Genomic DNA, 26,348 nt, shown 5'->3' on the forward strand with positions numbered 1-26,348 from the left:
TTTCTTTCTGTGTCCACACATGACCTTTCCTCTGAGCAGGTGGGGTTGCGGGGTAAAGAGAGAGAGAGAAGAGACTCCATGGTGGACACTGATCCTTATCAGTTGAGCGCCCCACCCTTATGACCTCATTTTACCTTAATTACACCACACTGGGTACACTCCTGAAGGCCCTGTTTCCAAATACGGTCACACTGAGGGTTAGGGCTTCAACGTATGAAGTTTGGGGGCAGAGTTCAGTCCATAGGAGGAACTTGAAGAAAACTGTAGCAACACAGGTGAGGGTGTGCTCATCTTGTCTGGGGAAAGATGGGGCAGCAGGAGGCTCAGCAATGACTCTTGGTCTGGATTTTGAGCGTGTGGGTCGTTTGCTATGTAATCTGTGTCCAGCTCCAACTTGGGGGCTCTGGTGACCCAGCAGTGCCCAGCAGCCAACAAGAGATGATTGTCCTATGTGAAAAGGGGAGGTCTCTACGTCACAGCTTCCTGTCAGCCACAGTTTTATTCAGTGATATGTCCTTATGCCTCTGATATCATTTTTACATTTGTTAGCAGCTTTTCTTGATGGTAGGGTATGCCATAGGTTTCTGATGTCATTCAGGTCTCACTGCCACAGCCTTTATATGCCTCTTGTAAAGGTGATTATTTCGAAGATTCATTACCTGTCAAATTCAGAAGAGAATAGTTACTGTACTTGACGTGGCTCAGGAAATAAGCATACATGTTCCTCTGCAGCAGTGGGGTGTGTAGAATGAGTCGTGGGCTTGCCCAAAAGGCGCATCTCTACCTCTATGGTTTCTGTCTTGCAGATAGCCCTGGTGGACAGCAGGCTCTGTGAGCAATGAGTGCTGTCCTGTCATGGATAGTATTGTGTTGAGGGTCCCTCCCTGTGGACTGTGTATTCTCAGAAGGAGGAAATGTCCCAGAGGCTTTGGGAAATGAACCACCTCTTGCTTTATACTTCTGTCGCATTTGGTTTGCATTCCTTCTCTGGCATCTGGCCTTTTGGGCCCTGATCAAGGCTTTTCAGGGCCAGATGATGAGATTCTTCAAAGTAGGGAGTGAGTCACATTCATCTCTTTTCTAACCTCACTTGTCCTCCCATGATGACTGCAGTGTCCCAGGAGGGACCATTTTGGCGTGAACTAGTATGAGTGTGGTGTAGTGAAAATAAGAGTGTCCTTCTGCTGACACTCGTCTTCCCAGTGGAGTTCCATCTCTGCAGCACACTGCCTGAGTCCCTGGCTCTTTTCCTGGCCTTGGTGTGAGCCACATAGTGGTCAAAGTGGAGTCCCAGCCCACACCCTCAGGAAAGTGGGGGCGAGGCCTTGGGCAGGGGGGATGCTCAGGGGGTTTGCACTGACAGAGTAGAGTTATTTTCCCATCTCCAGGACCAACAATTCTGGCTTTAGAAATGAGGAAAAAGTGGTGATATTGTCTTGGGTCAAAATGAAAACCCTCTTCCTTTCTATGATCGCTCCACTTGGCAAGTTGGTTTTCTGTTTCCTCAACAAGTGGTCCGAGGAGACACCTATGATGTTTAGTGCTGTGGACAGCACTTGAAGCTGCTTTGCTCCCTGTTTGCTCCCTTCCCCCTTCCCTGCAGAGACTCTGTTCAGAGGAGGATTTGTGAGATAAACTATGGGTTTACAAACGTCGAGAACAGCTGCTCAGCCAGCCCCTTGTCTCCTGCGCTGCTGCAGTCACTGTGCTGGAACTCTCTGCCAAGGAGGGTGGAGTGTCTGCGTCTCCTCTGTGAGCTCCCACAAAGTGAGCATTTCCCTAACTGGTATGATAAAGGCAGTTCGTTACAGATTTTGACTGTTGCTGCATCCTACCTCCCTTAGAACCAGCACATTCATCTCTTCTCTGTGCATGACTGCTGAGAGAATGCAAACTTGGTTTCTCTGTCATCTGAGCATCTTTCAAAAGCATTCCGCCCATCTGTGAATTATTCCCTGACTCTTCAATGAGGGCAGTGTTACAGGTCCTCTGCCGGCAGGAGGGAGCAGTCCAACAAAATCTGAAGACCTGAGACTTTCAGAAGCTGTGACGATCAGACTAGGAAGACACAAAACATTGCGAGCTGGAAGGATGTCTTAATAAGCTTTTAGATGTGATTTGGCCAGTGTTGGCAGAGGAAGCTCAAGGGAAAAAGGCAGGAAGCATTGTAACGTAAATCACTGCAGACCCACTGGGCATGACAGCCCTAGGAAGCTAATGATCTCTCCAGGGAAGAATTGACTGCAACAGAACACGATGTGTAGAACGGGGAGGACAGACCCCCGGATGTGAGTACAGTCTCTCTTCAACACAGGGTTTGGAGCAGTAGGAGCAAAGCTAATTGTTGTAACTGAAGGTGCTCCCTAACCACCAGTCCTGGGTGCCTGTGGACCATCTCTGGGTGGGTTGTGCATAATGCCTGGCTGGGACTTTTGTTTGCATGTCTCTTCCAGAATATTTTACCTATTTTGAGACTGAATGCAGTGGCTTTGGGATATTGGTATCAGGAGACTTTGTTGTAAAGCCTCAAGAAATCAGCAAAAGCAAACCTCTTAGACCTTTTTCTATAAAAAGAAAACCGATCGCATCACAGACCAAGCAGCTGTGTGGCCCTCTGGCATCAGTGATGAGAGACAAAAGCGTTGGCAAATTGGAGCGCAATGGAAATGGGGCAGTGGGCTGGGCGGAAGCCGAGAAATCTTTCTCAGGAAGGTAAATCCCTTTCTGGATGCTCACTGCATATTTATGATCATGCATTTATTTCATTTCTGCTTAAAGAACTGGCAGTGTGTTTGCATTTAAGGTTTTTCTCCAGATTGTTGTGAAAGTGAGCATCGTGACAAAGAGTGATGTGATTAATAGACTTAGGGCAGAAGAAATTCCTCTCCGCCAGCCATGGGAAGTGTCTTGAATGGCAGCTGAGCTACTTGGAAGAGAAGGCTCAGATTTAATGAAGGAATGGGGCTGCTAAACTTGGGTAGCCAACAGGTTGGCAGTGCAGTTTAACTCGTGGATTGTAGACTTTCCCCTCCCATTCTATTCCTCTCCCCTCCCCACTCATTGTTGGGGGTCCTCTATGCCTCTTTATCGTAAACCTCTCCTCTAGCCTACCTCCACCTGGCCTGATTTGTCAGCTCAGAGGTGTTAGATGAGAAGCTGAGTATCCCTCACTCCAGAAGGATGGGGATTGTTGTTGTAGGTGGGAGGTAAGGATACCAAGGATTTAGGGGAGTCATCATGAGGAAGGTGGAGAGGAAGCTGAGCTGGGCCTGCACCCCCACCCAAGGCTGGAGGTGCAGAAAGGAAGCAGAACAGGAGGCTCAGCCACTTTGATTTCTTCCCACCCACCCTGTGTGTAAATGCAACGGGAAGTCCTAGCAACGAGGCTGTTACTGGATTTAAATTGAGAATGAACTTGAGAGACCCCAGAACAAAAGAGATGGCGCTAGCAGCAGACTAGGAACTGGTAACCTGGGATTCTGTTCCTGATTTTGCAGGCAGTTTTCTGTGCCACGCAGGTAGGGGGAGTATCCAGAATCCCAGGGGCAACCTATCCTGGAAGCGGCCCCATGCCTCCGGTGGGCTGTGTGCTAGCCGTGGTTGCGGGGGTGGGGTGGGATGGGGAGTGGAGAGCATTTCATTCTTATGTAGCTGTAAATGAAAAGCAAAAACAAAACGGGACAAAAACAAAAACAACATTTCTGCTTGGCCAACATTTTCTCACAACTGTACAGTTTTTCTGTCTTTAAAAAAACAAGGAATAGTAATGTGCTGGACTTGTAAAGGGCTGTTTACCAAAGGTAATTATGTAAACGAGGCTATCTCAGTAGCTTGAAGCCATGGCAATAAGTGGCTTTCCTCTGGGTGTCTGAGAGGCTGCATTTATTGCGTGGGACAGGAGGGAGGGAGGGGAGGGGCTGTCAGTTACTACAGGCTGGCAGACCGTGCATCTGTTGCTAGGGAGACCAGACAGCACTGCTGGTCTGGAGCTCGTGACCTCAGCTGATGGGCTGCGCTGAGGTTGCAGCAAGGAGATTTCTGTCCCCAGGAGCTAAGCTGTGGAGTGAAATGAGTGAAATTTTAGCCATAATAATATTTGTATGAACTGGGCCATTGTACTTGAAACAGTCAAATGCCCGTTGCAGGAAAGCTTGGGCATGGGAGGGTGGCAGGTTCGGTGCACAGAGTGCACAGAGGTAACAAATGAGTAAATGAAGAGAAGAATGTGGTTGTGGGAGGGAGAGCGTTCAGGAAGCGGTGGCCAATAGTCTGTATTTCCTGCCATCTGAGTCTGGAGTGCTTTTGCAGAACGGGGCAAATAGAGCAGAAGCTCAGTTTGTTGGTTTGGAGGTACTATGATTACCTGAATAAAGAGAGACAAGGTGTCCTCTGTTTACAAAAACAAACCACTTCCAAACTGTGGAACAGTCTGGAAAACAGAGCCCAAATTAGACTTTCACTGTGACCCTGGGAATTTCCAAAGGCGTTTCCGACTCTGTCTCTCTTTTTTGTTTCAACTTCATTTTTTCATTGGCTCATTCATTCAGCAAAGATTTCTGGTGCATCCCGTAGATCTCTGACCGCGGCTAACGGAGGAGTGCTCGGCTTTGCAACAGCATCCCTTCTCCAGGTTTGTTGTGCTTCTGATGAGCCTGGTAATCAGAGCAGGATGAGTTTGTGAGGGTTCCTTCTCTCTTCCCCTGCTATTCTTTACCCACATTTTGGGCAAGAGATGGACAACAGTGTGAGAATTTGATAATTCACAATTTGTGGGGAATAAGAATTATCTTTCTGAAGTTATAATATTCACATTTGGCCAATAGTTTCACAGAATAAAATACCATCTTTAATCCTCACCACAGTCCTATTGTTTTACGTCTGAGCATTTAACCCTAGCCTCCCAGAGCAGGTGGTGAAATGGCCTGCCTGGAAGTCATGGTGAATGAGAGTTAAGAGTGGGGTCCAGTCCAGACCTGTCCCAGTCATATCATGGCCAATTCCTTAATCTTTGGAGATTGAAAGGAGCATTGGGTTTGCCTGGAAGCAACTGAAAAACACATATCTTTCGGGCCTTCAGAATTAGAATATGTGGTAGGGTCAGAGATGAAGAATAGGGTTCCTTTGGCACAGCGTTTTCTTTCCATTTGCATGTATTGGTATTTTTAGTAAGTGCGTTTAAAAAGCAGAGAAGCCCTCACTTCCTTTTGGCCTGGCAGGAGTGGATTAGATCCTTGAGCATTCCTCCTTCTGCCCAAAGAACCCTTCACCTTTGACATAATTACCAGTGGCTTTAGTTGCTCTAATGGTGGCCCAGGAAGGAGTCAGTCTTTAAAATTCTGTTCATTTGGCCATTTGGTGGAAAGGAGAGCTTAAGTTTACTACTAGTTACTATCTCAGACCACTGCTCTGAGTCGGGGCTTAGTGTCCCTGTAGGTGGTTTTAATAGGCCATTTATTTCCCTCCTGTTAAGCAAGAAAGCCACGGGACTAGCCCCTCCTAGTACAGTTGGCAGTGCACACTGTCAGTGTTTCTCTAGCATCCATCTTGTTCCAAGGTGGGTTGTTCCAGGAGTAATTGAAACCGGGAAGTGGCTCAGGCCTGCACCGAGCTCTCCATCTGTTCCAGACTCAGAAAACTGCACTGTTTACAGTGAGAAAAGGATGAAGGAAGAAAACTGAAGTAAATGCTGGGAGAAAACCCCAAGGGTTTAACCCACTCCTCTGGGTCTCTGTGGGGTGTGCTCCATGGGCTCCTAACCCGCCAGGGGAATTGGCATGTTAGCTGTGGTGGGCCCACAAAACATGATCCAGTAGGCGCTTTGTGATTGTACACAGTAGTTACCTGCTGAAGGCGGGTCTGGAAACCAGGTGATATTTACGGGATTAGCTATATCAGGCCTCTGCTACTCAGATCGGAAATGCAGCGCAGACCTCGTAGTTCTGGCTCCGTCCTCTGGAGAATGACCGTGAGGGGAAGAAAGAAGGGAGGTTGGCACATTCTGCTGCTTTCCACTGGGCTTTCAGGGGCTTTGCTGTGCAGAGTGTGCTTCCCGCTCGTCCTGTCTCCCCCAGCGCCCCTCCCCTGCAATGAGCAATCAGCAGAATGCCCTAAAACCAGAGAGAAGAGGTGGGGACTGTCCTGTGTGCTGAGTGGTGCTGATGGCAGCTTTGTTTTGCACTCCCTAGGTCCCGAAGATGGCTTGGTAACAAAGGCACCTTCCAATGATCGGGAGCATCTTTCCCCGGGGGTGCCTGCCCGGGCCAGTGGCGTCTTGTTGAGCTGAAGGAATTTGTCTACTGCTTTCCCGAAAACCTCTCTCTCTCCTAATTCATGAGCCAGCAGGATGCGGTTGCCGCGCTTTCAGAACGCCTTCTCATAGCCGCGTACAAAGGCCAAGTGGAGAATGTGGTTCAGCTCATCAACAAGGGCGCCAAGGTAGCGGTTACCAAGGTAACAAGAGGCAAAAACACTCTAGCCGTTCCCTGGGAAAAAGCCTAACTCTTAACCATTGTCCACAGAACTGTTGTGTTTGGTTCGCAGCTTTCAAAGAACTGGCTTTTTTTCTATTGATAGAAGTTTGGGGAGAAGGAAGGAGGATTCAAAATGCTTTCCTTGCTGTCTTTCAAATAGAGTAATTTGTAATTAGCATTGGACAGTCTTTAAAAACCACGTTGTGCCCTTTTTCATCTACTTCTTTAGCCAGATGGACAAGAGATCTCTCTGGAGATGATGGGGCACAAAAACTTGTTGGGTAGAGTGTTGTGTGATAATCACATTACACAGGCCTCCGGGGGAGGCAGACCAGCTTGTGGATGGGGCAGCCCCTCCGCTGTGCAGAACCTCATTGTCTCCATCTGTACAGTGATGGACTTGGACCAGATGACTGCCAGGACCTCTTTGGGCTTTGATTTTCTCTGGGTCAGTGAAGGTGTGTGGTAAGGACTTTGCTTACCCGTCACCAACAGGTAACACCATGGTAGACGAGAGAATTTGCTGGCCAAAGGGTGGTTATGTGGCAAAGCCGAGGAAAGGCAGGCTCTGCACAGTTCGGTGACAAGTTTAAATACAGAGACGAAATAATGCTGATGACAAACACTTTTGAGCACTTAGTATTGCTCTAAGTGCCTCACAGGCCTCTAGAAGAGGTTCTCTTTTCATCCCCAGTTTAGAGACAAGAAACTGAGGCACAGAGAGATTTAAGTAACTTGCCTCACTAAAGTCCCTTAGTTGCTGAGTGGCAGAACTGCAACTGGTACTCAGGGGGTCTAGCTCCAAAGCCCACCCTCCCAGCCACCCCAGAGAGAGGCAGTTTAATTTTCAAATAGGTAACATCTGTTTACCTCTGACCTCCTAAGGCAAAGATTGGCCAGCTCCCATTTCACTTGCTCGTATGGAGTCTCTATATGTCATGCTTCTGATGTATTGTCCTTTTTCCAGCACCACCCGGCAGTTAACTCGATCCTGACACTGTCTTCACAGGTTAAGGGCTCAGTCCCACAAGACTGCCCTCCGCTCCTCCTTCAGACCCCAAACGCCAATCCAGTTGTCACCTGTGCTTCTGACCAACTGACTATAAATCGGAGATTCTCACGACCCGCTTCTTGGGCTTGATTAATTTGCTAGAGCAGCTCACAGAACTCAGGAAAACATTTTACTTACTAGATTACTGGTTTATTATAAAAGTATGTAACTCGGGAACAGCCAGATGGAAGAGATACATAGGGCAAGGTATGGGGGAAGGGGCACAGAGCTGGGAGGTGCCAGCCTCCCAGCACCTCCGTGTGGTCACCAACCCAGAGTTCTCTAAACCCTGTCCTGTGGGTTTTTATGGAAGCTTGCTTACAAGGACTTGATTGACCAAATCATTGACCATTGATGATTGATTCAACCTTCAGCCTCTCTCCCCTCCCTGGAGGTCAGGGGAGTAGACTGAAAATTCCAACCCTCTAATCATGGTTGGTTTCCCTGGCAACAGCCCCCATCCTTAGTGGCTTTCCAAAAGTTACCTCATTAACATAAACTCAGGTGTGGTTGGAAGGGGTTTGTTATGAATACTCCTTTTGCCTTTATGGCTCTGCTGCTACTTCAGGAAGTGATGACAAAAGCCCAACTATTATAACAAAAGGTGCTCCCATTGCTTTTATCACTTAGTAAATTCCAAGGGTTTTGGGAGCTGTAAGCCAGGAATGGAGACTTAAGAGCAAATATGTGTTTCTTCTTATAAAGCGCAATATCACAGTGCTGGTCTCTAGAGAGACAGAAAATCTTGGGCTACTCAGAGGTCATCCACTGACCTAAGAGCACTCTACACATCCGTGGTGAGCAGGTTGTACGGAAGCTGGGGTTAAAGGAGCTTGAATTCAGGCCTCCTGTGATCTACCCACAGCTCTTCACAGATGGGAGAAGGTGTGTGAACTCTAGTTAGGGCGCTTGCTCACTCTTCTTAACTCTGCTGTTTCCTAATTGTGCAAGTTGCTTACCTTCGTTGTGCCTCAGTTTCCTTATCTGTCAAAGGGGGGTAATAACACCAACCTTTCTTGATTGTTATAATAATAACTTATTAAAGCAATTAGCTTATAGTCTGCAAGTTCTCTTTTGTAAACAGACTTCATCATTTGCTTTTTTGAAAACAGCTTTATTGAGGTATAACTTACATGCCAAGAAATTCAGCTATTTTAAGTGTTCAATTCCATGATTTTTAATGTATTTACAGAGTTGTGCAACCATCACCATGTTCTAATTTTAGAACATTTCCATTGCCCCGGTAAGAAACATCATATTTGTTAGCTGTCATTCCCCATTCCCACCCCCAGTTCCTGGCAACCATTAATCTACTTTCTGTCTCTATCTATTTCTCCTCTCTGGACATTTCATATAAATGGAATCATACGTTATGTGGTCTTTTGTGCCTGGCTTTTTTGCGTAGCCTAATCTTGTCAAGCTTCCTCTCTGTTGTAGCACGCATCCATACTTCCTTCTCTTTTATTGCGGAATAGTATCCCACTGTATGGATAGACCACATTTTGTTTATCCAGTCATCACTTGATGGATATTTTGGGTTGTTTCCATTTGGAACCATCATGAATAATGCTGCTGTAAACATTTGTATACAGTTTTTGTGTGGACATACGTTTTCATTTCTCTCGGGTAGATACCTAGGAGTGGAATTGCTGGGTCACACAGTAAATCCATGTTTAATATTTTAAGGAACTGCCAAGGTTTTGTTTACATCATTTGCTTTTGGTTAGTCATGTTTATCAAAGTGATGCATGCATGTAGGAGCTTTAAAAGTGTAGGTTCAAATACTGCTAGAGGGATTTTTTTTTTTTTTAGATTGGCACTTGAGCTAACAACTGTTGTCAATCTGCTTTATTTTTCCTGCCTTTTCTCCCCAAATCCCCCCAGTACATAGTTGTATATTTTAGTTGTGGATCCTTCTAGTTGTGACATGTGGAACGCCGCCTCAGCATGACCTGACAAGCAGTGCCATGTCCATGCCCAGGATCCGAACCTGCGAAGCCCTGGGCTGCCAAACTTAACCACTCGGCCACGGGGCCGGCCCCTGCTAGAAGGATTTTAACAAAAGCAGCTGCCCCCTGGACCACCCCCAATTTGCTCCCCTGGAGAAAATACTCATTTATCTCCATATTTCTAATGAGTATGCATATACTACTAATCTGATTAATCAGTTTAGTTTTTAATTTAAAAACAATGTAGATATTATTTTAATTTTTGTGTTGCATATACACGTAAGTTAAAGCATCAGTATTTTTACTGTTTGCTTTCCATTTCTGATTCTCCACAGGCAGCTACTTTCAACTCTGTTGGTATATTCTTTTAGTGTTTACATCCTTAAAAGACATCTTGATATTGCTAAATCTTGATTTTTCCATGGTATGCATTATCTGTTGACTTAACTATGTGAAAACTGATGATTTAAGATTTGCATTCTTTCTGTCTCCTGCTCTCTCACACGTGCATTTCTACCTCCTGCAGTCCAGTTATGTCGTAACTTGGATGACATCAGATTCACTCTTTCCATATTTTAACCAATTTATGCCATTCCTAGCTGAGCCGTGTAGTATGTACTATCATTATGTTTCCTTTTTTGTAATAATTTGTTTACCCTGGTTTAATAATTGTCTTGTGTTTGTTTCTTTGGTTTTGTCTCTACCTATCACCAATCATCCCCAGCTGTGTAGTCTTCCTGGCTGGTCAGAATGTTATGTAGTCTCTCCATTGATTCCCCTTGAAGAGGTACCCTGGAGCCCCGCCCCTGCTTCAGTCTGGACTGGTGGCTCTCAGAGCCTTATGACAGCTCTCTGGGGGTCTCTCATTACTCGTCCTAGAGATTCCTCTTACCACTTTAATATATGTTGATTTTTCATTTTCTAGACCCAGTGTCTTTCTCTTTCTTGGTTCACTCCCTTGTTTTGATGTTGTACACTTTCTAGTACAGCACTGTCCAACAGAACTTTCTGTGATGGTGAAATGTTCTGTATCCATGCTAACAGGGTAGCAGCACATGGCAATTGAGTACTTGAAATGTGGCTAATGAGACTGAGAAACTGAATTTTAAATTTAATTTTAATTAAAATTTAAATGCCTCATGTAGTTGTTGGCTAGCATATTAGATAGCACAGCTCAGATGTCTTCCTGAGAATAAGTGCATGGGAGAGATTGATCAATTTTAGACATAATCTATTGCTCCTCTCTCTCCCCCGCATTCTCCCAATCTAGTTATGGCACAACTTTTGAGCAGATCCGTAATTAGTGTGATTATGTAAATGCTGTTCATTGGTGAGCCAAGAATTGTACTTTAATTACATTTCCATTTTTTTGTATAACTTGCTCTTTTTCCTAGAGTTGATAATTGCCTTGATTTTTCATTTCTTTAGTTTGATTCAAACTTACTGTTGAATGTTTCCTCTACCCTTCAACCACTGTGTAAAACAGTTCTTAGCACAGTTTTCCATAATTAAACCTATTGTGTATTTATCAGTTTTCTTCTTTTCCTGGAGATATCCCTTCTGGAATCATCCATCCTTTGGTTTCAGTTTTTTTTGGTGGGGAAGATTGGTCCTGAGCTGACATCTGTTGCCAATCTTCCTGTTTTTGCTTGAGGAAGATTGTCGCTGAGCTAACGTCTGTGCCAGTCTTCCTCTATTCTGTATGTAGGATGCCGCCACAGCATGGCTTAATGAGTGATGTAGGTCCACGCCCAGGATCCGAGCCTGTGAACCCCAGACCCCAAAGCAGAGCCTGCGAACTTAACCACTATGCCGCCGGCCCAGCCCCAGTTTCAGTTTTATCTGGGTTGCTGTCTAGTTCTGCTATGTGGAGTCATCCTGAGAATTCCTGTCACCTCTGCCCCATGTTAGATCCTCTCTTTGCCTGACCCATGCCACCCTCACTTTGGTGGTACATGGTCTCTGGTAGCTTCCTAAGAAAGGGGAGATGGGAGAGAAATGTTTTGAGAGTCTGCATGTCTGAAGAGTCTTTATTCTACCTTCTCACTTAATTGACAATTTGGTGTAGAAACCTAATGTGAGAATTATTTTGCCTCAGAACTTTGAAGGCAATATTTTATTGTCTTTGAGCTTACAGGGTCACTGTTGGGAAACTCAGCTTATAGATTCTTCCCGCAACTGCCTCCTGAAAGGCCTTTTGCGTTCACTCTTAAAAGACATTGGGTTGATTTCTATTACATTTAGAATCTCTGTAAGCTCTTACTTTAAACCAATTAAACAGAGCTCTTAATTTTGGCCATACCATCTGGAGGTAAAATCACACATATATAACACATATAGACACACAGACACAGAGTTTCCACAGCTATTGTTTTAAAAATTACTGCCGTGAATCAGGTACATTAATACAAAGCTCACCAGTTATGAATCCAAATGTTTTAAGCCTTTTTACCAATATTTGTGGAGAAGACACTCAAGATGCTAGATTTTGGCGAGGGTGCTCTTATGACCATTTTTCCTTTTCCCCTTTTTTTTTCCTGTCAGTCCTGGGAGTTAACTACATCATAACAGCAGAGAAACCACTCAAGTTTTCTCCCAAATGGACTTTCTGGGGCAGAAACCATCCAATTGAAAGCGTTTCCAACTAGTTAAAATGCACCCGAGGAGTGAGTCTCTGGGGATGCTTGGGGCATTCCCCACGGCAGCAAAGGCGGTATCCAACTGACTGTGGCCAGAGAAGGGGTTCAGAGCCTGACTGTAGGCATCAACATACTTAGAAGATTTAGTCCAGGGCCAGCTCAGTGGCGCATCACTTAAGTTTGCACGTTCCGCTTTGGCGACCCGAGGTTAGCTGGTTTGGATCCTGGGTGCAGACATAGCACCCCTTGGCAAGCCATGCTGTGGTAGGCATCCCACATATAAAGTAGAGGAAGATGGGCATGGATGTTAGCTCAGGGCCAGTCTTCCTCAGCAAAAAGAGGAAGATTGGCAGCAGATGTTAGCTCAGGGCTAATCTTCCTCAAAAAAAAAATATTTAGTCAAGTCCCATTCAGCCCATGCACTTAGTCCCTGAGCCAGCACAAGGCGAGCCAGGGAAGCAGGAGGCAAACACCTGGAGCTGGCCGGGGGCGCTGGCTGAGGGCTGGGGCTCCCAGTGCCCGGGATTGAGAGTTAAGTACAGAAGGTCCAGGTTCTGCTCAGGTCCGATAGCAAGGGGTGTTGGGGGCGTCTTCCTGCCTTGCATCCTTTGTATATCTTTCCTATTATGCCTGGCAGTAACAGGTGCCTGGTGAATTGTCCTAAAGATAAAAGAATAGAGAAAAACAGTTAAGAATTTTCTGCCGGTTGGGGGACATTCAACCCAATTGCCTCCTGGAGCCGTTCTCCCAAGAAGGGGTTCCCATACTCAACCAAAGGTTGGAGTTTGGTACTTTCCTTGAACCGGAGTCCCGGTTGGGACTTTGCCACAGTTCAGAGTGTGGTCAAGAGCCATAGGGTGGGATCCCAATCCAGCCTTAGGAAAAGAAACCTGCCATGGGAGTCTTGGAGATTGGCAACCGTCCTAATGACTTAAGTGGTTGACCCGTGCCCATGTAAGATTTATATATTAGAGATAGAGATAGGAAGGAATGGAGTAATTCGTTCTTCATCACCCTCATGCTTAAGGTACTGATTCTCTTCAGGCTGAATGCCATCGTTTGCCCCATAGAGTAGCCATGGGCAGCAAACGTGGATTCATAGAGCTGTCCAAGAAGGTTCCCGATGGAAAAGTGAATTTAGATCCATCCTTGAAAAAGGAAGGCACAGGGAAGACTAGGACTTCAGCTCACAAGCCAGTGAAGCAAGCGGGCTCAACAAGCCGAGGAGGTGGAAGAAAGACTTTTCTTGGACTCTCAAGGTCTGGTAGTAGTGCTCCTTTCTTCAGAGAATAACGTGGGATCAGGGCCCATGGGCAGTGAAGAGCTGCAAACATGGAGACAGGACTCGTGGGCAGGACTTTATCAATAGGTCTTGGTCTTATAATATTGGGTAGGGAAGTATGCCTAGCCAGACATTTTAAAACATACTCAGGCAAAGTTGATATAACCTTTTTATATAAAATCAGCTCAAGCATTCTAACCTTTATAATCTTATCAACACTTATAATTTTATATTTGCATCAATTCAGCCGTAACCTGAGTCAGGGCCTTAAGGATAGTCATTTTTTTGCATATGTCTCCTTTTTTAATTTGGCCTTTTCATGGGTACCAATAAAAATTATGATGAGAGCTCTCACAATTTTTTTCCCCCAATTTAGAAATTTTCCCGATTTAAATGGTCCATCGTCTCGCCACATTGAAGAGTAGGATCTTAACAGTGACTCAACCAATAAGCTTATCCAGAAAGTTCACTCGCAGAAATAGTTTAAGAAAGTAAAGGCCTTCATTGCACAGCAAGCAACAAAGGTTGAGACGACAAAGGCCCCTTATGAAATCCATTGGATCCCCTTATGGCAAACTCCCCTGAGATTTGACACAGCCGGATAAAGAGAGTGTCCCAGAACCCCAGTCTACTTGACTGGCCGCCAAGATGCGTGCCGGTACATGCATCCTCTGATGGCAGAGACAAGAGAGGTCACAAAACCAAGCTCTCAAGACATAGAACAAGACAAAAGGCCCAGACAACAGGCTTATAGAGATGCCAGTGTCTCATGACAAACAACAAAAAAAGACAGAGACAAGGAAAAGTACTATCTCTGGGAGGAAGAAGATCTACAACCAATGAGTACTCAACCAAATCCTAGAGTTGCTGAATCCAAGAAGCTAGCCTCACCCAAATTTTCTCCTGCTAATCTAAATTTAGAAAAGCAAAAAAAAAAACCCCTCACCACTCTTGCTTCCATTGGACCCCACAGGCAGAGATCCGGGAGACTGACGTGGTAAGAACTCTCACCTCTTGCTGGCTTTCGTCACGGGTCCAGGATCTCTTGGCTGCAGCAGTCCAGGAGTGAGCAGTGTCCAGCCAGTGAAATTTTATCCCATCCAAGTCGCCAAACTGTAGGGGAGGAAGACATTTCCTCTACCTGCTCTGGGTTCTTCTGGCTGGAAAACGAATTAAATTGACATGAGACAGAATAACAGGAGAAAATTAAACAAAGCTTTATAACATGTATACATGGGAGAGGCTCAGGAAAACTGAGCAACTCGCCAAAATGGCAGAAGCTCTCCCCTTAAATACCACCCTCAGCTAAAGACACAGGAGGATGTTGGGGGTGGGGGGAGTCAGTTATGGGAGATTACCAGAAAAGCACCGTAAACAAGGGTAAGGTTATTATGCAGATTTAAGTCCTTGCTTTCTGCATTGGTAAGAGTTTCTAGAGATAAGGTCATTCCCCCTTTCTTCCTCGTACAGAGAGGGAGACACCTTTACAGATGGAGATTGCCTTTACAAATGTAAATGTCTCTTACAAAGGGTAAGTAAATTCTACTTTTCAGAGTTTCTTTCCTGTCTGCAGTTTTTAAAAGTAATCAATCCAAAATAATCCTCATGCCAAAGAGACATATCTTGGGGTGGCCAATTCCAGTCCCCTACAAATGTTTAGCAGCATCTCTGACCTCTACCCATTCGATGCCAGTAATACTCCCTCATCCGTAGTTCTGACAACCGAAAATGTTCCCAGACACTGCCAAACATCCTCCATGGATGGAGATGGGGGTGGGCAAAATCGCCCCTGGCTGAAAACCACTAGGTAGGCAAATTTTTTCACTTCATGAGCCTCAATTGCCTCACAAAACTTAGAGGGCTTCCATAAGGACTAAGTGTGATAATACATGTATTATGTAAATATTATGTAAAGTCCCATGGGGACTGATGTTGTTGAGTGTAAATTGCTTACATTTAGATGGTGCTTACTAGGTGTCAGGTGCTCTTGTAAGAGCTCTGCAATGAGTAGACCTCGTAAACCTCACCACAACTCTGCTATCCTCATTACACAAATGGGGAAGCCAAGGCCAGGAGAGGTTAGGTAACCCACCCAAAGCTTCAGTTAAATGTCGGAGCTGGGAGTCAACCCCTGGCTCTCTGGTCCCAGAGTCCTTGCTTTTAACCACCATGTTTCAGCTGTTTTTAAAAAGATTTTATTTTTCCTTTTTCTCCCCAAAGCACCCCCGGTACATGGTTGTGTATTTTTAGTTGTGGGTCCTTCTAGTTGTGGCGTGTGGGATGCCTCCTCGGCATGGCCTGACGAGTGGTGCCATGTCTGCTCCCAGGATCCAAACCGGTGAAACCCTGGGCTGCCGAAGCGGAGCGTGAACTTAATCACTCGGCCCGGGGCTGGCCCCATCAGCTTTGTGATTCAGAACTTTGAACGATGAACTTCCCAAGCTGCTTCTTATTAGAGCATCTTCCTTGGCATCTTAGACGTAGTAGACATAATCTGCAAGTGTTTTCCTGCCTGGGACTCCAATGCCCAGGGACTTTAATAAAGCAATATCCCAATGATGGTACTGTACATGTGTGTAACATTTTACACTCTTCAAATTATTGTCACACATGTGTTTCTCATCCCAGAACCCTGTGTGATATAGGTATATATAAACAGATTTTCCTTTTAGAGTTGCGAAGACATAGAGACCCCCACAGAGAAGTGACTGGTAGTAGCTAGGGAGCCCCAGAGCTGGGACCAGACCAGGATCTCTGGCCCCCATGCAGATGTCCTCTGTCATACCAGGGGCCTCGGGTGAGGCAGCCTCTTCTGTCCTTATGGGGTTTTACTTAGTAGCTAATAGGTTAGGATACCTTAGCCACCAAGCAGGGGGGAAGTTACACAGGACGAGTCATCAGAGGCAGTGGGGTTGGGAGCTGGGCATGGGTGTAGAAACTACACGTAAGAATTTGAAATTAATATTTTCAGAGAGGGGCTCACTGAGAACTCTGATTTTCCGTTTGCATAAATTTCATATTTAGACCAATTATTTTTCATGTTGTATTGACCAGCACATTTTCAGTGAGAACATGTAATCTGACAGGGATACTGGGTATCCTGAGAAGTCCGACATATCTGTGGAGGAAGTTGTCTGAGACAGTCACTCAGGATCTCCCAGTGGCTTGGCTCCTGACTCCCTCACTTCTCTGCTATTGCTCTCACCAAAGTCACTCATTATTTCACTTGTCCAGCAAATATTGATTGATCACCTGCTTTATGCTACTGAACAAGACAGAAAAAACGTCTTGGCCCTCATGGAGCCTGTGTTCTGTTGGGGGGACTGACTAGAGTTTGCGTGTTGCTCGCCCTCCCCTCCCTGAAGCTCCCCTTGGCTCCCCAGTGCTCTTTCTCCTGGTTTTCCTCTCCACCGGTGCCTCCTCCATCTCCTTTTCTCTTTCCGCCTCTAAAGCCGGCTTTCCTCAGGGCACTTAGCCCTCATCTGCTCTCACTCTCGACGCCTACCTTGACTTTACTAGCTCTGGCTGCTCACCACGTCTCCCTGTCTGGCTCACCTCTGTTTCCTGATGCACATGGTGAGCTGCCTTCATGGGCATCTTTATCTGAATGATCCACGGGCTACTTCACAGGTACTTCTAATCTAAATGCCCGAGATGGACCCTGCATGCTCCCCCTTGAAATGTAGTCCTCTTCCCGTGGTCTCTTTAGTAATAAATGCACCCCCGTTTGCACAGTCCCTCAAGCAGAAGCCCAAAGCCATCCTTCATTCTTTTGGTTCCTTCACTTCCCTCCATTTGCACATCCTCTCAGTGACGCAGTGCAGCTCAACCTGCCTCCTAATTTTTTCTCTGCTCCTTGCCTTTTTAGTTACCCCCATGGACATTTGATACTAACACAGAAAAATGGCATTTTGCTTTGCAAGAAAGCCTTGATTTTATAAGAATCAAGCCTTGGTTCCATATGAACATATTCTTTCTACAGTAACCTCCCATTTTAGTTAAATATCTTCACATATACCTTAATTTTGTTAGCTCAGTACCAGTAGGTGTTTTGTCATCTGGATAAACCTCTGCACTGCTCCTTAATGCCAAGCGTTGACCATATAGCTAGTACTGAGAGCGTCTAGAAATCTGCAGACAGAGTGTCTTTGCATAGAAGTTTTAGGGAGTTGGTCCTTGGGATGTTCCACCACAGGTCTTGTTTTCCCCAAAGGTAACCAGACAAAAGTTATTTGATGCAACTTTAGTTAAGGAGAAAAATATAGTTTTGGGGCTGGCCCTGTGGCTTAGTGGTTAAGTTTGGCATACTCTGCTTTGGTGGCCCGGGTTCATTTCCTGGGCGTTGGACCTATACCACTTGTCTGCGGCCATGCTGTGGTGGCAACCCAAATACAAAATAAAGGAAGATTGGCACAGAAGTTAGCTCAGGGTGAATCTTCCCCAAGCAAAAAGAAAAAAAAAAAAGAGGAAGATTGGCAATAGATGTTACCTCAGAGTGAATCTTCCTCAGCAAAAAAATAAAAATAAAAAAGTGTAGTTTCATTCGTAAAACTGATGTTTGTCAAATATCTAGCATGAAACCCCTACCCTTGAGCATTGACATAGGGATTTAGATGATCAAGAAGTTAAGAACATGGCCTCAAGGAGCTTGTTCATGGAGAGTGAGCCCCCTAGAGTTCACTGAAGAGTGGGCAGGCAGAAAACTCAGGAGGTGGCAACATGGTGGGTACATTGTGGAGGTAGGAAGGAGGGGAGGGAGGCAAGAAAGAAAAGGAGAACTAAGACCATATACAAACTTACACAGTATCATGGATATCTAATTTATGTAAATTTACATTTTTGCACATATTTATGCACAAAGAAATTGGGTGAGTTAGAACTTATATTGACCAGTTACAGCCATTGATAAATGAAAAAGGCAAGTAGCTAGTGACAGGTGCAATATGATGTATTTTGGCTAAAAAACAAATCTGCTCTCTGCAAACATATGCTTGTGTTTGTGTGAGTAAGGAGAACCCTGGGACACATGAGACCACTGAATTGGTTACCTGGTGGGGAATGCGATTAGCTTTGCTTTTATAGATCTTCCCATTACTGTCCCACTTATTAAAATGAGCGTATGTTACTTTAGTAATTTGCCAAACATAAAATCAAGTTTAAAAATATGTGTGGAGTGCCTGCACCAGCACTGGGCCAGCGCTCCGCATGTACCACCTCGTGGAAATCCTCTCACAGCTCTGGGATGCCTGTGCTCTTCCTCTGTGATACCAGTTAGGACAGCGAGGTGCTCAGCAGGAAGTGACTTGACCAAGGCTAATGAAATGGTAGGTAGTAGACCTGGGCGGGAGCCAGCCCTGCCTGGCTCTGAGGCCCACACTTAGCACAGCGTCTAAGCAGTCCCTGCTCCTTCCAGCGCAATCCCGCCACCCCTTCCAGGCCCCCCCCCCCCTCCCCAGTGCACACAGAGAAAGAGGCTGTCCTGTGGGAGGGGCTTAAGCCAAAGGGGCTTTTCTCCCTTCCCTTCCTCCCTTACCACAAGCACACCATTCCCACAGTTTTGTGGCAACTTTAGAAATTCTGACTAAGACAGTGTAGTGTAGGGTGTGAACATGGATGCAGGAGCCAGATTGCCCTGGGTTCAAATGCCACCGAATTTACTAGCTCAGTGATCTTGGGGAAGTTACTTAATCTCTCTGTGCCTCGTATTGTCACCTCTAAAATGAAGATTAAATAATAGTACTACCTCATTAGGTTGTTTAAGGACTAATGAAATCAGTATATGCAAAGTACTTTAAACAGTGCTCAGCACATCAGAAGTGTCGGATGTGGTAGCCTTATGAGGAGAACTTGACAATGCACCAGTGATCTTCTTATGGTCTCAGAGCTGTAGTCTGAGTACTAGGCAGGGAGTCCTGAGCAGAGGGCACAGGCCATTCAGTGTCCTTATCTGAAAAACAAGGATAGTCTCAACTTGTGGGATTGCCTTGAAGATTAAATGAGATGATGAGTATTTAGCACAGTGTCCAGCATTTAATCAGTGCCCACTATAGGCTTTCTTGGTAGAAGTTGAGAAGCTAATTCTAAATTTATATGAAAATGCAATGAATCTAGCATAGCTAAAGCAATTTTGAAAAACAAAGTTGGAGGACTCTTGCTACTTGATTTCCAGACTTACTATACAACTACGGTGATCAAGACAGGGTGGTATTGGTGTTAAGTTAGGCAATCAGATCAAGAGAACTGAATAGGGAGTCCAGAAATAGACCTACACACCTGCGGTCAGGTGTGATTTTTTTTCGTTTTTCTCCCCGAAACCCCCCAGTATATAGCTGTATATTTTAGTTGGGGGTCCTTCTAGTTGTGGGATGTGGGATGCCACCTCAGCGTGGCTTGATGAGGGGTACCATGTCCTCACCCAGGATCAGAACTGGCGAAACCCTGGGCCGCTGAAGCGGAGCGTGCGAACTTAACCGGCCATGGGGCCAGCCCCCGGTCAGGTGTGATTTTTGACAATGGTGCCAAGGCAATTCAGTAGGGAAAGAATAGCCTTTTCAACAAATGGTGCTGGAACAGTTGGATATCTGTATGCAAAAAAAGTGAATGTATCGTACCACATATAGATATTGACTCAAAGTGAATCATAGACCTAAATGTAGGAACTAAAACTATAAAAATTCTGGAAGAAAATAGGATAAAATCTTTGGGATCTTGTGTGACAGTTAATTTTACATTTTAACTTGGCTACACCACAATACCCAGATATTTGGTCAAACATTATTCTAGATGCTTCTGTGAAGGTGTTTTTTATGTGAGATTAACATTTTTTTTTAAGATTTTATTTTTCCTTTTTCTCCCCAAAGCCCCCTGGTACATAGTTGTGTATTTTTAGTTGTGTGTCCTTCTAGTTGTGGCATGTGGGACGCTGCCTCAGCGTGGCCTGATGAGCAGTGCCATGTCTGTGCCCAGGATTTGAACCAGGGAAACCCTGGGCCACCAAAGCAGAGTGCTGGAACTTAACCACTCTGCCAGGGGCCAGCCCCAGTGGAATTAACATTTAAATCAGTAGACTTCGAGTCAGGCAGGTTATCCTCCTTAATGTGGATGGGCCTCATCCAATCCGCTGAAGGCCTCCAGAGAAAAAAAACTAACCTCTTCTGAGGAAGAGAGCATTCTGCCTCCAGGCGGCCTTCTGGCTCCAGCAGAAACATCAGCCCTTCCCTAGGTCTCCAGCCTGCCAGCCCACCTGCAGGGTTTAGATTTGCCAAGCCTCCATAATTGGCCTGAGTCAGTTCCTTAAAGTAACCCCTCCAACCGCTGCATTGATAAACAGATTGGGGAATGCCATTCAGCAATTGAAAGGAATGAGCTACCGATAGAGGAAACAACATGGATTAATCTCAAAAGCATTAAGCATTTGAAGCCAGACGCAAACGACCACATACAATACGATTCTATTTATGTGACATTCTAGAAGAGTCAAAACTATAGGAACAGAACATTGATAAGTGATTGCTTGGGGTCAGGGATGGAAAGGGATTGACCAAAAAGAAGCAAGAGGGAATTTGGGGTGGGGGCACAATGAAAATCTATATCTCGCTTGTGGTGGTGGCTATATGATTTTATACATTTATCCAAACACATCAAACCAACTACTTTAAAGGGGTGAGTTTTATTAAATGTAAATTACACTTTCAGAAACTTGATTTTTAAAAATAGCTGTTCTAAATATAATAATTGTTATAGATGAGGAGCAAGCTTAAGGAGGCTCAGTAACTTTGTTCTAATTTTTACCGAGCAAGAGAGCCTGATGCCCAGTGCACGTAAAAAGCTAATACTGTGGCACTGGCTTTTTAAAAAAGAAATAGCTTTATTGTGAGGTCAACCAGTGAGGAGACAGGAGGCAAGGCTCTCCAATCTGTCTCTCTGATCCAGGGTTTGGGGCGAAATTTAAGAGGTTAGGGGAACAGGCTGGTACGCGGAAACACTGGCCGGGCAGGTTGAACAGTTGTGGTAAGGTGTGGAAAGCGGCTTTCCCACCACATCTCCCTAGACAGTGGACCCCTCGCTGCTGGAGACAGTCCAGTCTTTGAGTTCCAGTCGTGTTCCAGTCCTTTGTTTCTGTGGGGGGAGAATCTTTGGTTCCGGGTGTTATTTCAGGTCAAAATTTTCTCCTCTGTGCGTGCTCCAGCTACATGACTTGCAGTTGGCTCTCTGACCCTGAAAACCACTTTAACATTCTGTTGTTGCTACGATGGGGTCAGTTTGAACGGGTCCTGTGGTTCCATGGTCATTTATAGGTTGGTTGTCGCTCCTGTGGAACTTTCTCTTCCTGTTGTCTCCCCATACTAGTGAATGACTATGCACCAATAAGTATAACTTTTAAAAAGAAACGCAAAGGGTTTTATTGTAGTAAAGTAACTTTCCCAGGCCTGACTTTTGATAGCATTTGCGGAAATAAAGAGCAGGAGGCTGGTAGGTGTTTAATGGCAGCCGCTCCCCAGAGAAGGCCGGGGATGGGCAGGTGATGTGCATTCACAGTGTCACGAAAGGCAGCAGGAGCAGCTCTGCAGTGGCTCCCTCCTGCTGCTGCTGCCTGGGCCTCTTGCTCTTAAATGTGTGTCCCCTTTGGGCAAAACCTCCCGGAGGGGTCTGCGAGGCTGGCTTCCCAGGGCAGAGGGGAGCAGTGGAAACCAAGGATCTTTTTGGTTGTTGTTCATTGGCTTTGTTTTTGATTCTGTGGGTGTGTGTTTAATATTAGAACTTACTGGAATGGTGGTGGTCTGAACTCGTGTTTGCCAGCCTGTTGGTTTGTATCCTTTAGGTGGGCGATGGGAGAAATAGGTACTTGGGAGATTGCTGGTCAGGTGAAAATGTTCACTTGAGAGAATGTGTTGTATGTAGCATGCTTCTTCCAGAAGGTTCCATGCGCTTGTTTAAAAAGATATAAAAAAAGGTCAAATTTTTGAGCAGGTAATCCATTCACACAGTTCTAAGAAAGTACAAAAGGTTGGTCAGTCCTCCTCCCAGTCTCCCAGCTACTCATCATCTCCCTCCCTGAAGGCAGCCTGTGTTACCTTGCTCCTTGCATTTTTTCCTGAGATATTTCATGCATATATGTACAAATAGATGTGTCTCTGTGTTTCCCTACACATTGCTTTTGTAAAAATTGTAGGATACTGTGCATATCCTTCTTCACTTTGCTTTATTCAATGAACCATAATTGGCTTAACGAGTCCCCTGTTGATGGACATTTAGATTATGTTAATCTTCTGCTCTTACAAATTATTCTGCAGTGACTAACCTTCTTCTGAGATCTTATTGCGCAGGGTGGTTATATCTGTGGGACAGAGTTCTCCAAGTGGCACTGCTGGGCCAGGGCATGAGTGCCCTTGTAATTTTGAAAGCTAGAGCCGAATCGCTCTGCACAGAGGTTGTGCCAATGTGCACGCCACCAGCAGAGTGAGAGAGGCTCTGAGGACTGACCCTGAAGCACGCTGTGACCAGTGGTCAGCTGGGCTCTCCCTTCCTGACAGGTCCTGCCTCCCTCTTCTGGCCCCTCACCTTCTGAACTCATCCTGTTTTTCTAGCATTCTCTCCAGGAGCTCTGTGCTGTGGTTAATTTGGCCTATGTTTAGCCTTTGTTCCTCTCTACTTCAGCATGCCTTCCGTAGAATTTTCTCTTCTTCAACTGCTCTTGATTGTGTCTCGGGCCAGCCGCCTGGGAGTGAGGGAGAAAAGCATGGGAGAGAAGTGGCAGGGTGTCCACACCTCTCCTCTCCTCTCCACACGCTCCGAGGGGCCCCGAGGGTGCATACAGTCAGATGTCAGGGCAGACAGAAAGTCTGCTTTGTTCTACGATAGCTGGAAGCATCGCCCTGTGGGAAGAAACCTCTACTGGGAAAACTTAGGCATTTGTAGTTTACCATGGGAAATCATCGAGGAAACTTGACATATGGTGGTGATTCTGACAAAATGAACACGTATTTAACTAATTAATTAATGAGGGAACCAGTAGTATGTTACAACTGGTTTCAAGGAGAATTCAGAGAATTACAAATATGTAGGCCATCAGGAAAGCGGAAATAAATTTGCTTATTAGATGTAAAACTGGCCAATATACACGGAATCTCTGCTGGACACAACTTATTTGCATCACCTGCAGTGTTCTACGACTTGGAGCTGGAAAGCAGCTCAAAGAAAGGAAGGTAAACAGAAGATAACCCGGAAGTGCACTGTACACGAGACAGAGCAGCTAGTCATCTCTCTCTCTCACTCATTTTGTTTTATTTTAAAATTTCTTTTGTTTCTGCTTTTTAAAATTATGGTAAAAATATGTAACACAAAATTTACCATTTAACCATGTTTAAGTGTACAGTGTACATTCTCATTTTTGTGTAACCAGCAGCCCCATCCATCTCCAGAACTCTTTCCATCTTCCAAAACTGAAACTCTGTAGCCATCAAACACTCTCTTGCCATTTCCTCCTCCCCCTGGTCCCTGGCAACCACGGTTCAACTTTCCCTCTGTGAGAATCTGTCCCCCATTTAAAAGTCTGTCCCACGTTTTCCTTAGCAGGAGTTGAGGCGGTGGATCACGTTTACCCTGTCTGTGCCCACGGCCAGCTTGTGAGGCACCTTGAGCCTTGGTTTCCTGTCTGTAAAATCGGCGTAACGCCTTCCCCAGGGAGTTGTGAGGATTAGACAGGTGATCCATGCGGAGTGCGGAGTGCAGTGTAATCAGGATGTAGAAAGAGCTCCATGGGTGGTAGTTACTATCATCATAATTACTGTTTTCTCACTTGAGTCCTCAGAGGCACAGAAGTTCTTTTAGGTCAGTGGTTCTCAGAGTTGACTGCACCTGTGATCCCCTGGAGAGCCTTGGAAAACGCTGATGCGCAGCTCCCACACCCAGAGGTTCTGGTTACGTTGGTCTCGGGTGTGGCTTGGGCTTGGGGTCTTTCAGAGCTCCAGGTGACTCTAACGAGCAGAGCAGCCCGGTGGAGAAGCATTCCCTGCTCCGGGTATTTCTCCCTGAGGTCCCAGAGCCGCGCGTGTGGGGTGGAACAACACTCTCTGTGAGCACTGGGCCGGGTTGTGGTTACACACCTCGAAGTCACGGTTCTCTTTGTAGAACACAATGAAATATTGATATTCTCAATGCCATAAGTCAAACTAGAAACACGTTTCCTAGCAGGAAATACGTCTCGAGTACAGGAAGGCAAATGCATGCTGTGAATTGTGTGGCTTGCCTGTGAAACAATGCATGGAAAGTTATTGGGTCAATACGAGGAGCGCCTCAGTGGTGTTGACGTATAACGATGAGGGTGTTAATTAGGCAGGCAGCACAGTGACTTGTGTTTCCAGCAAAGGCAGGGAGGCGCCTCCAGGAGACGCTCTTTGGAGGAAGGAAAGGTGGCTCTCAGATGGAGAGGGACAATGTGAGAACTGGTATGGTGGGTCACACATGAGCCCCTGCTTGGTCCTGTGGGGAGACGTGCTGTAATTGAGGGGAGCGAGCCTTAAAACTTGGCATGGACCCTCAACACTGGCTCAAGCATCTTAGGAGAGGCTGTTGAGGCTGCTGCAGGAACGGGAGTGCCGGAGTTGGCCCTGAGTCTCTTAGCCGCTCTCTCCTCTCCTCGCTGCCTCTGAGGAATTCTCTGGAGTGGTGCCATGCTCTGCAGGGCCCTTCTCTTTCCCCCTTGGCTTGTTTACAGTGGTGTTGAGTGGGGTGAAGGCAGGCCCTGTTTGCCCTCCACCTCTTTCCCCAGCTCTGGGCAGGCCCGGTGGGTGTGTTAGTCCAGAGGCCCATCGAGCACCTGGGTGTTCAGTGTGCAAGTCGTCCACCGTTCCCCGTCCGTGTGGTCTGTTTGTGCAGTCTGCACCCCGTCGCCCCAGCAGGCTGCACCTAAGATTGAAGCCTCTGACTGCACAACTGAGTATTTTATAACCCAGATTAATGTGCCCGTAAAACCCTGTACAGTCATATATTTAATAGGTCCTCACCGCTCCGCAGGAGACATTGTAATGTCATGGCACAGCTGGGTGTCAGCATTTTAAAATCCTCCCTAAATACCTGTGTCTTTCCTGCATGAAGTGCACTGGAGGATTACTGGTTTCCAGGCCATAATTGACCTGTTGTAAGTCATCACCTAGTCCACGTCCTGGGACTGCTAGAAAATGAGGGAGCCAAGGAGGAAAGGGGCTTTAGAGGCTGCTGAGGTGCCCCCCGGGCCTCTGCTTGGATGGCAGTGCAGGTGGTCTGTTGGTGAATTCTCTGAGTCCCTTATTCTCTTCTTTCTCTTTTCTGTCTCTTAAGCTCCTAAGACTTAGGTTTCTGAAAATAAAGTAAGCCGGAAACTTATTTGGAGACTGAAAATTCTTTTGCAGCAGGCCTGTTGGTTTGTTTCCTATGAGAATTGGCTGTTGTATGTTTAGGTTGTTGTAAACCAAGGACCTAGGGTAGGTGGGTGAGTAGGTGGCGGCCGTGCCTGGTCTTCGTTTAGCCCATGTTTCCATCAAATCGAACCGTATATAAAGAATTATACACCATGAGCAAGTGAAGTTTATCCCAGAGCTGGTTCCACATCTATCACTGTAATCCCCGTATCAACAGATATCTTCGTGTGCCCAGGCTGCTGTAACGTAGTACCTAGACTGGGCGGCTTAGCAGCAGACGTTTGTTGCCCACAGTTCTGTAGATTGGAAGTCCGGGATCAAGCTGCCTGCAGATTCAGTTCCCGTGAGGACCGGCTTCCTGGCTTACAGTCACCTTCTCACTGTGTGCTCGCTTGATGCAGAGAGCGAGCTCTGGTCTCTCATCCTCTATTTATAAGGACTAACCCCATCTTGGAGGCCCCATATTCACGACCTTATTTAACCCTAATTACCTCCCAAAGGCCCTATCTCCAAATACTATCGCATTAGGGGTTGGAGCTTCAACATATGAATTTTGGGG

The 26,348-nt window shown here is 46.0% G+C and overlaps 1 protein-coding gene across 50 annotated transcripts in view; it reads left to right on the forward strand.

The window, feature by feature from the left end:
• The window catches only part of ANKRD6 (ankyrin repeat domain 6), a 193,671-nt gene that overhangs the window by 114,923 nt on the left and 52,400 nt on the right, over positions 1-26,348 (forward strand). For 30 of the 50 annotated variants that reach the window (XM_070225285.1, XM_070225317.1, XM_070225280.1 and 27 more), the window contains one exon: positions 6,186-6,450. In XM_070225285.1, coding sequence (XP_070081386.1) covers positions 6,331-6,450 — 120 coding nt within the window. In that variant the 5' untranslated portion in view covers positions 6,186-6,330. Of the gene's footprint in view, positions 1-1,614; positions 2,713-4,572; positions 4,631-6,185; positions 6,451-26,348 lie in introns of those variants that run through there. The other 20 variants (XM_070225284.1, XM_070225289.1, XM_070225306.1 and 17 more) reach the window with 7 other exon arrangements.

Source organism: Equus caballus, chromosome 10 (assembly GCF_041296265.1).
Source record: "Equus caballus isolate H_3958 breed thoroughbred chromosome 10, TB-T2T, whole genome shotgun sequence".
NCBI lineage: Eukaryota > Metazoa > Chordata > Mammalia > Perissodactyla > Equidae > Equus > Equus caballus.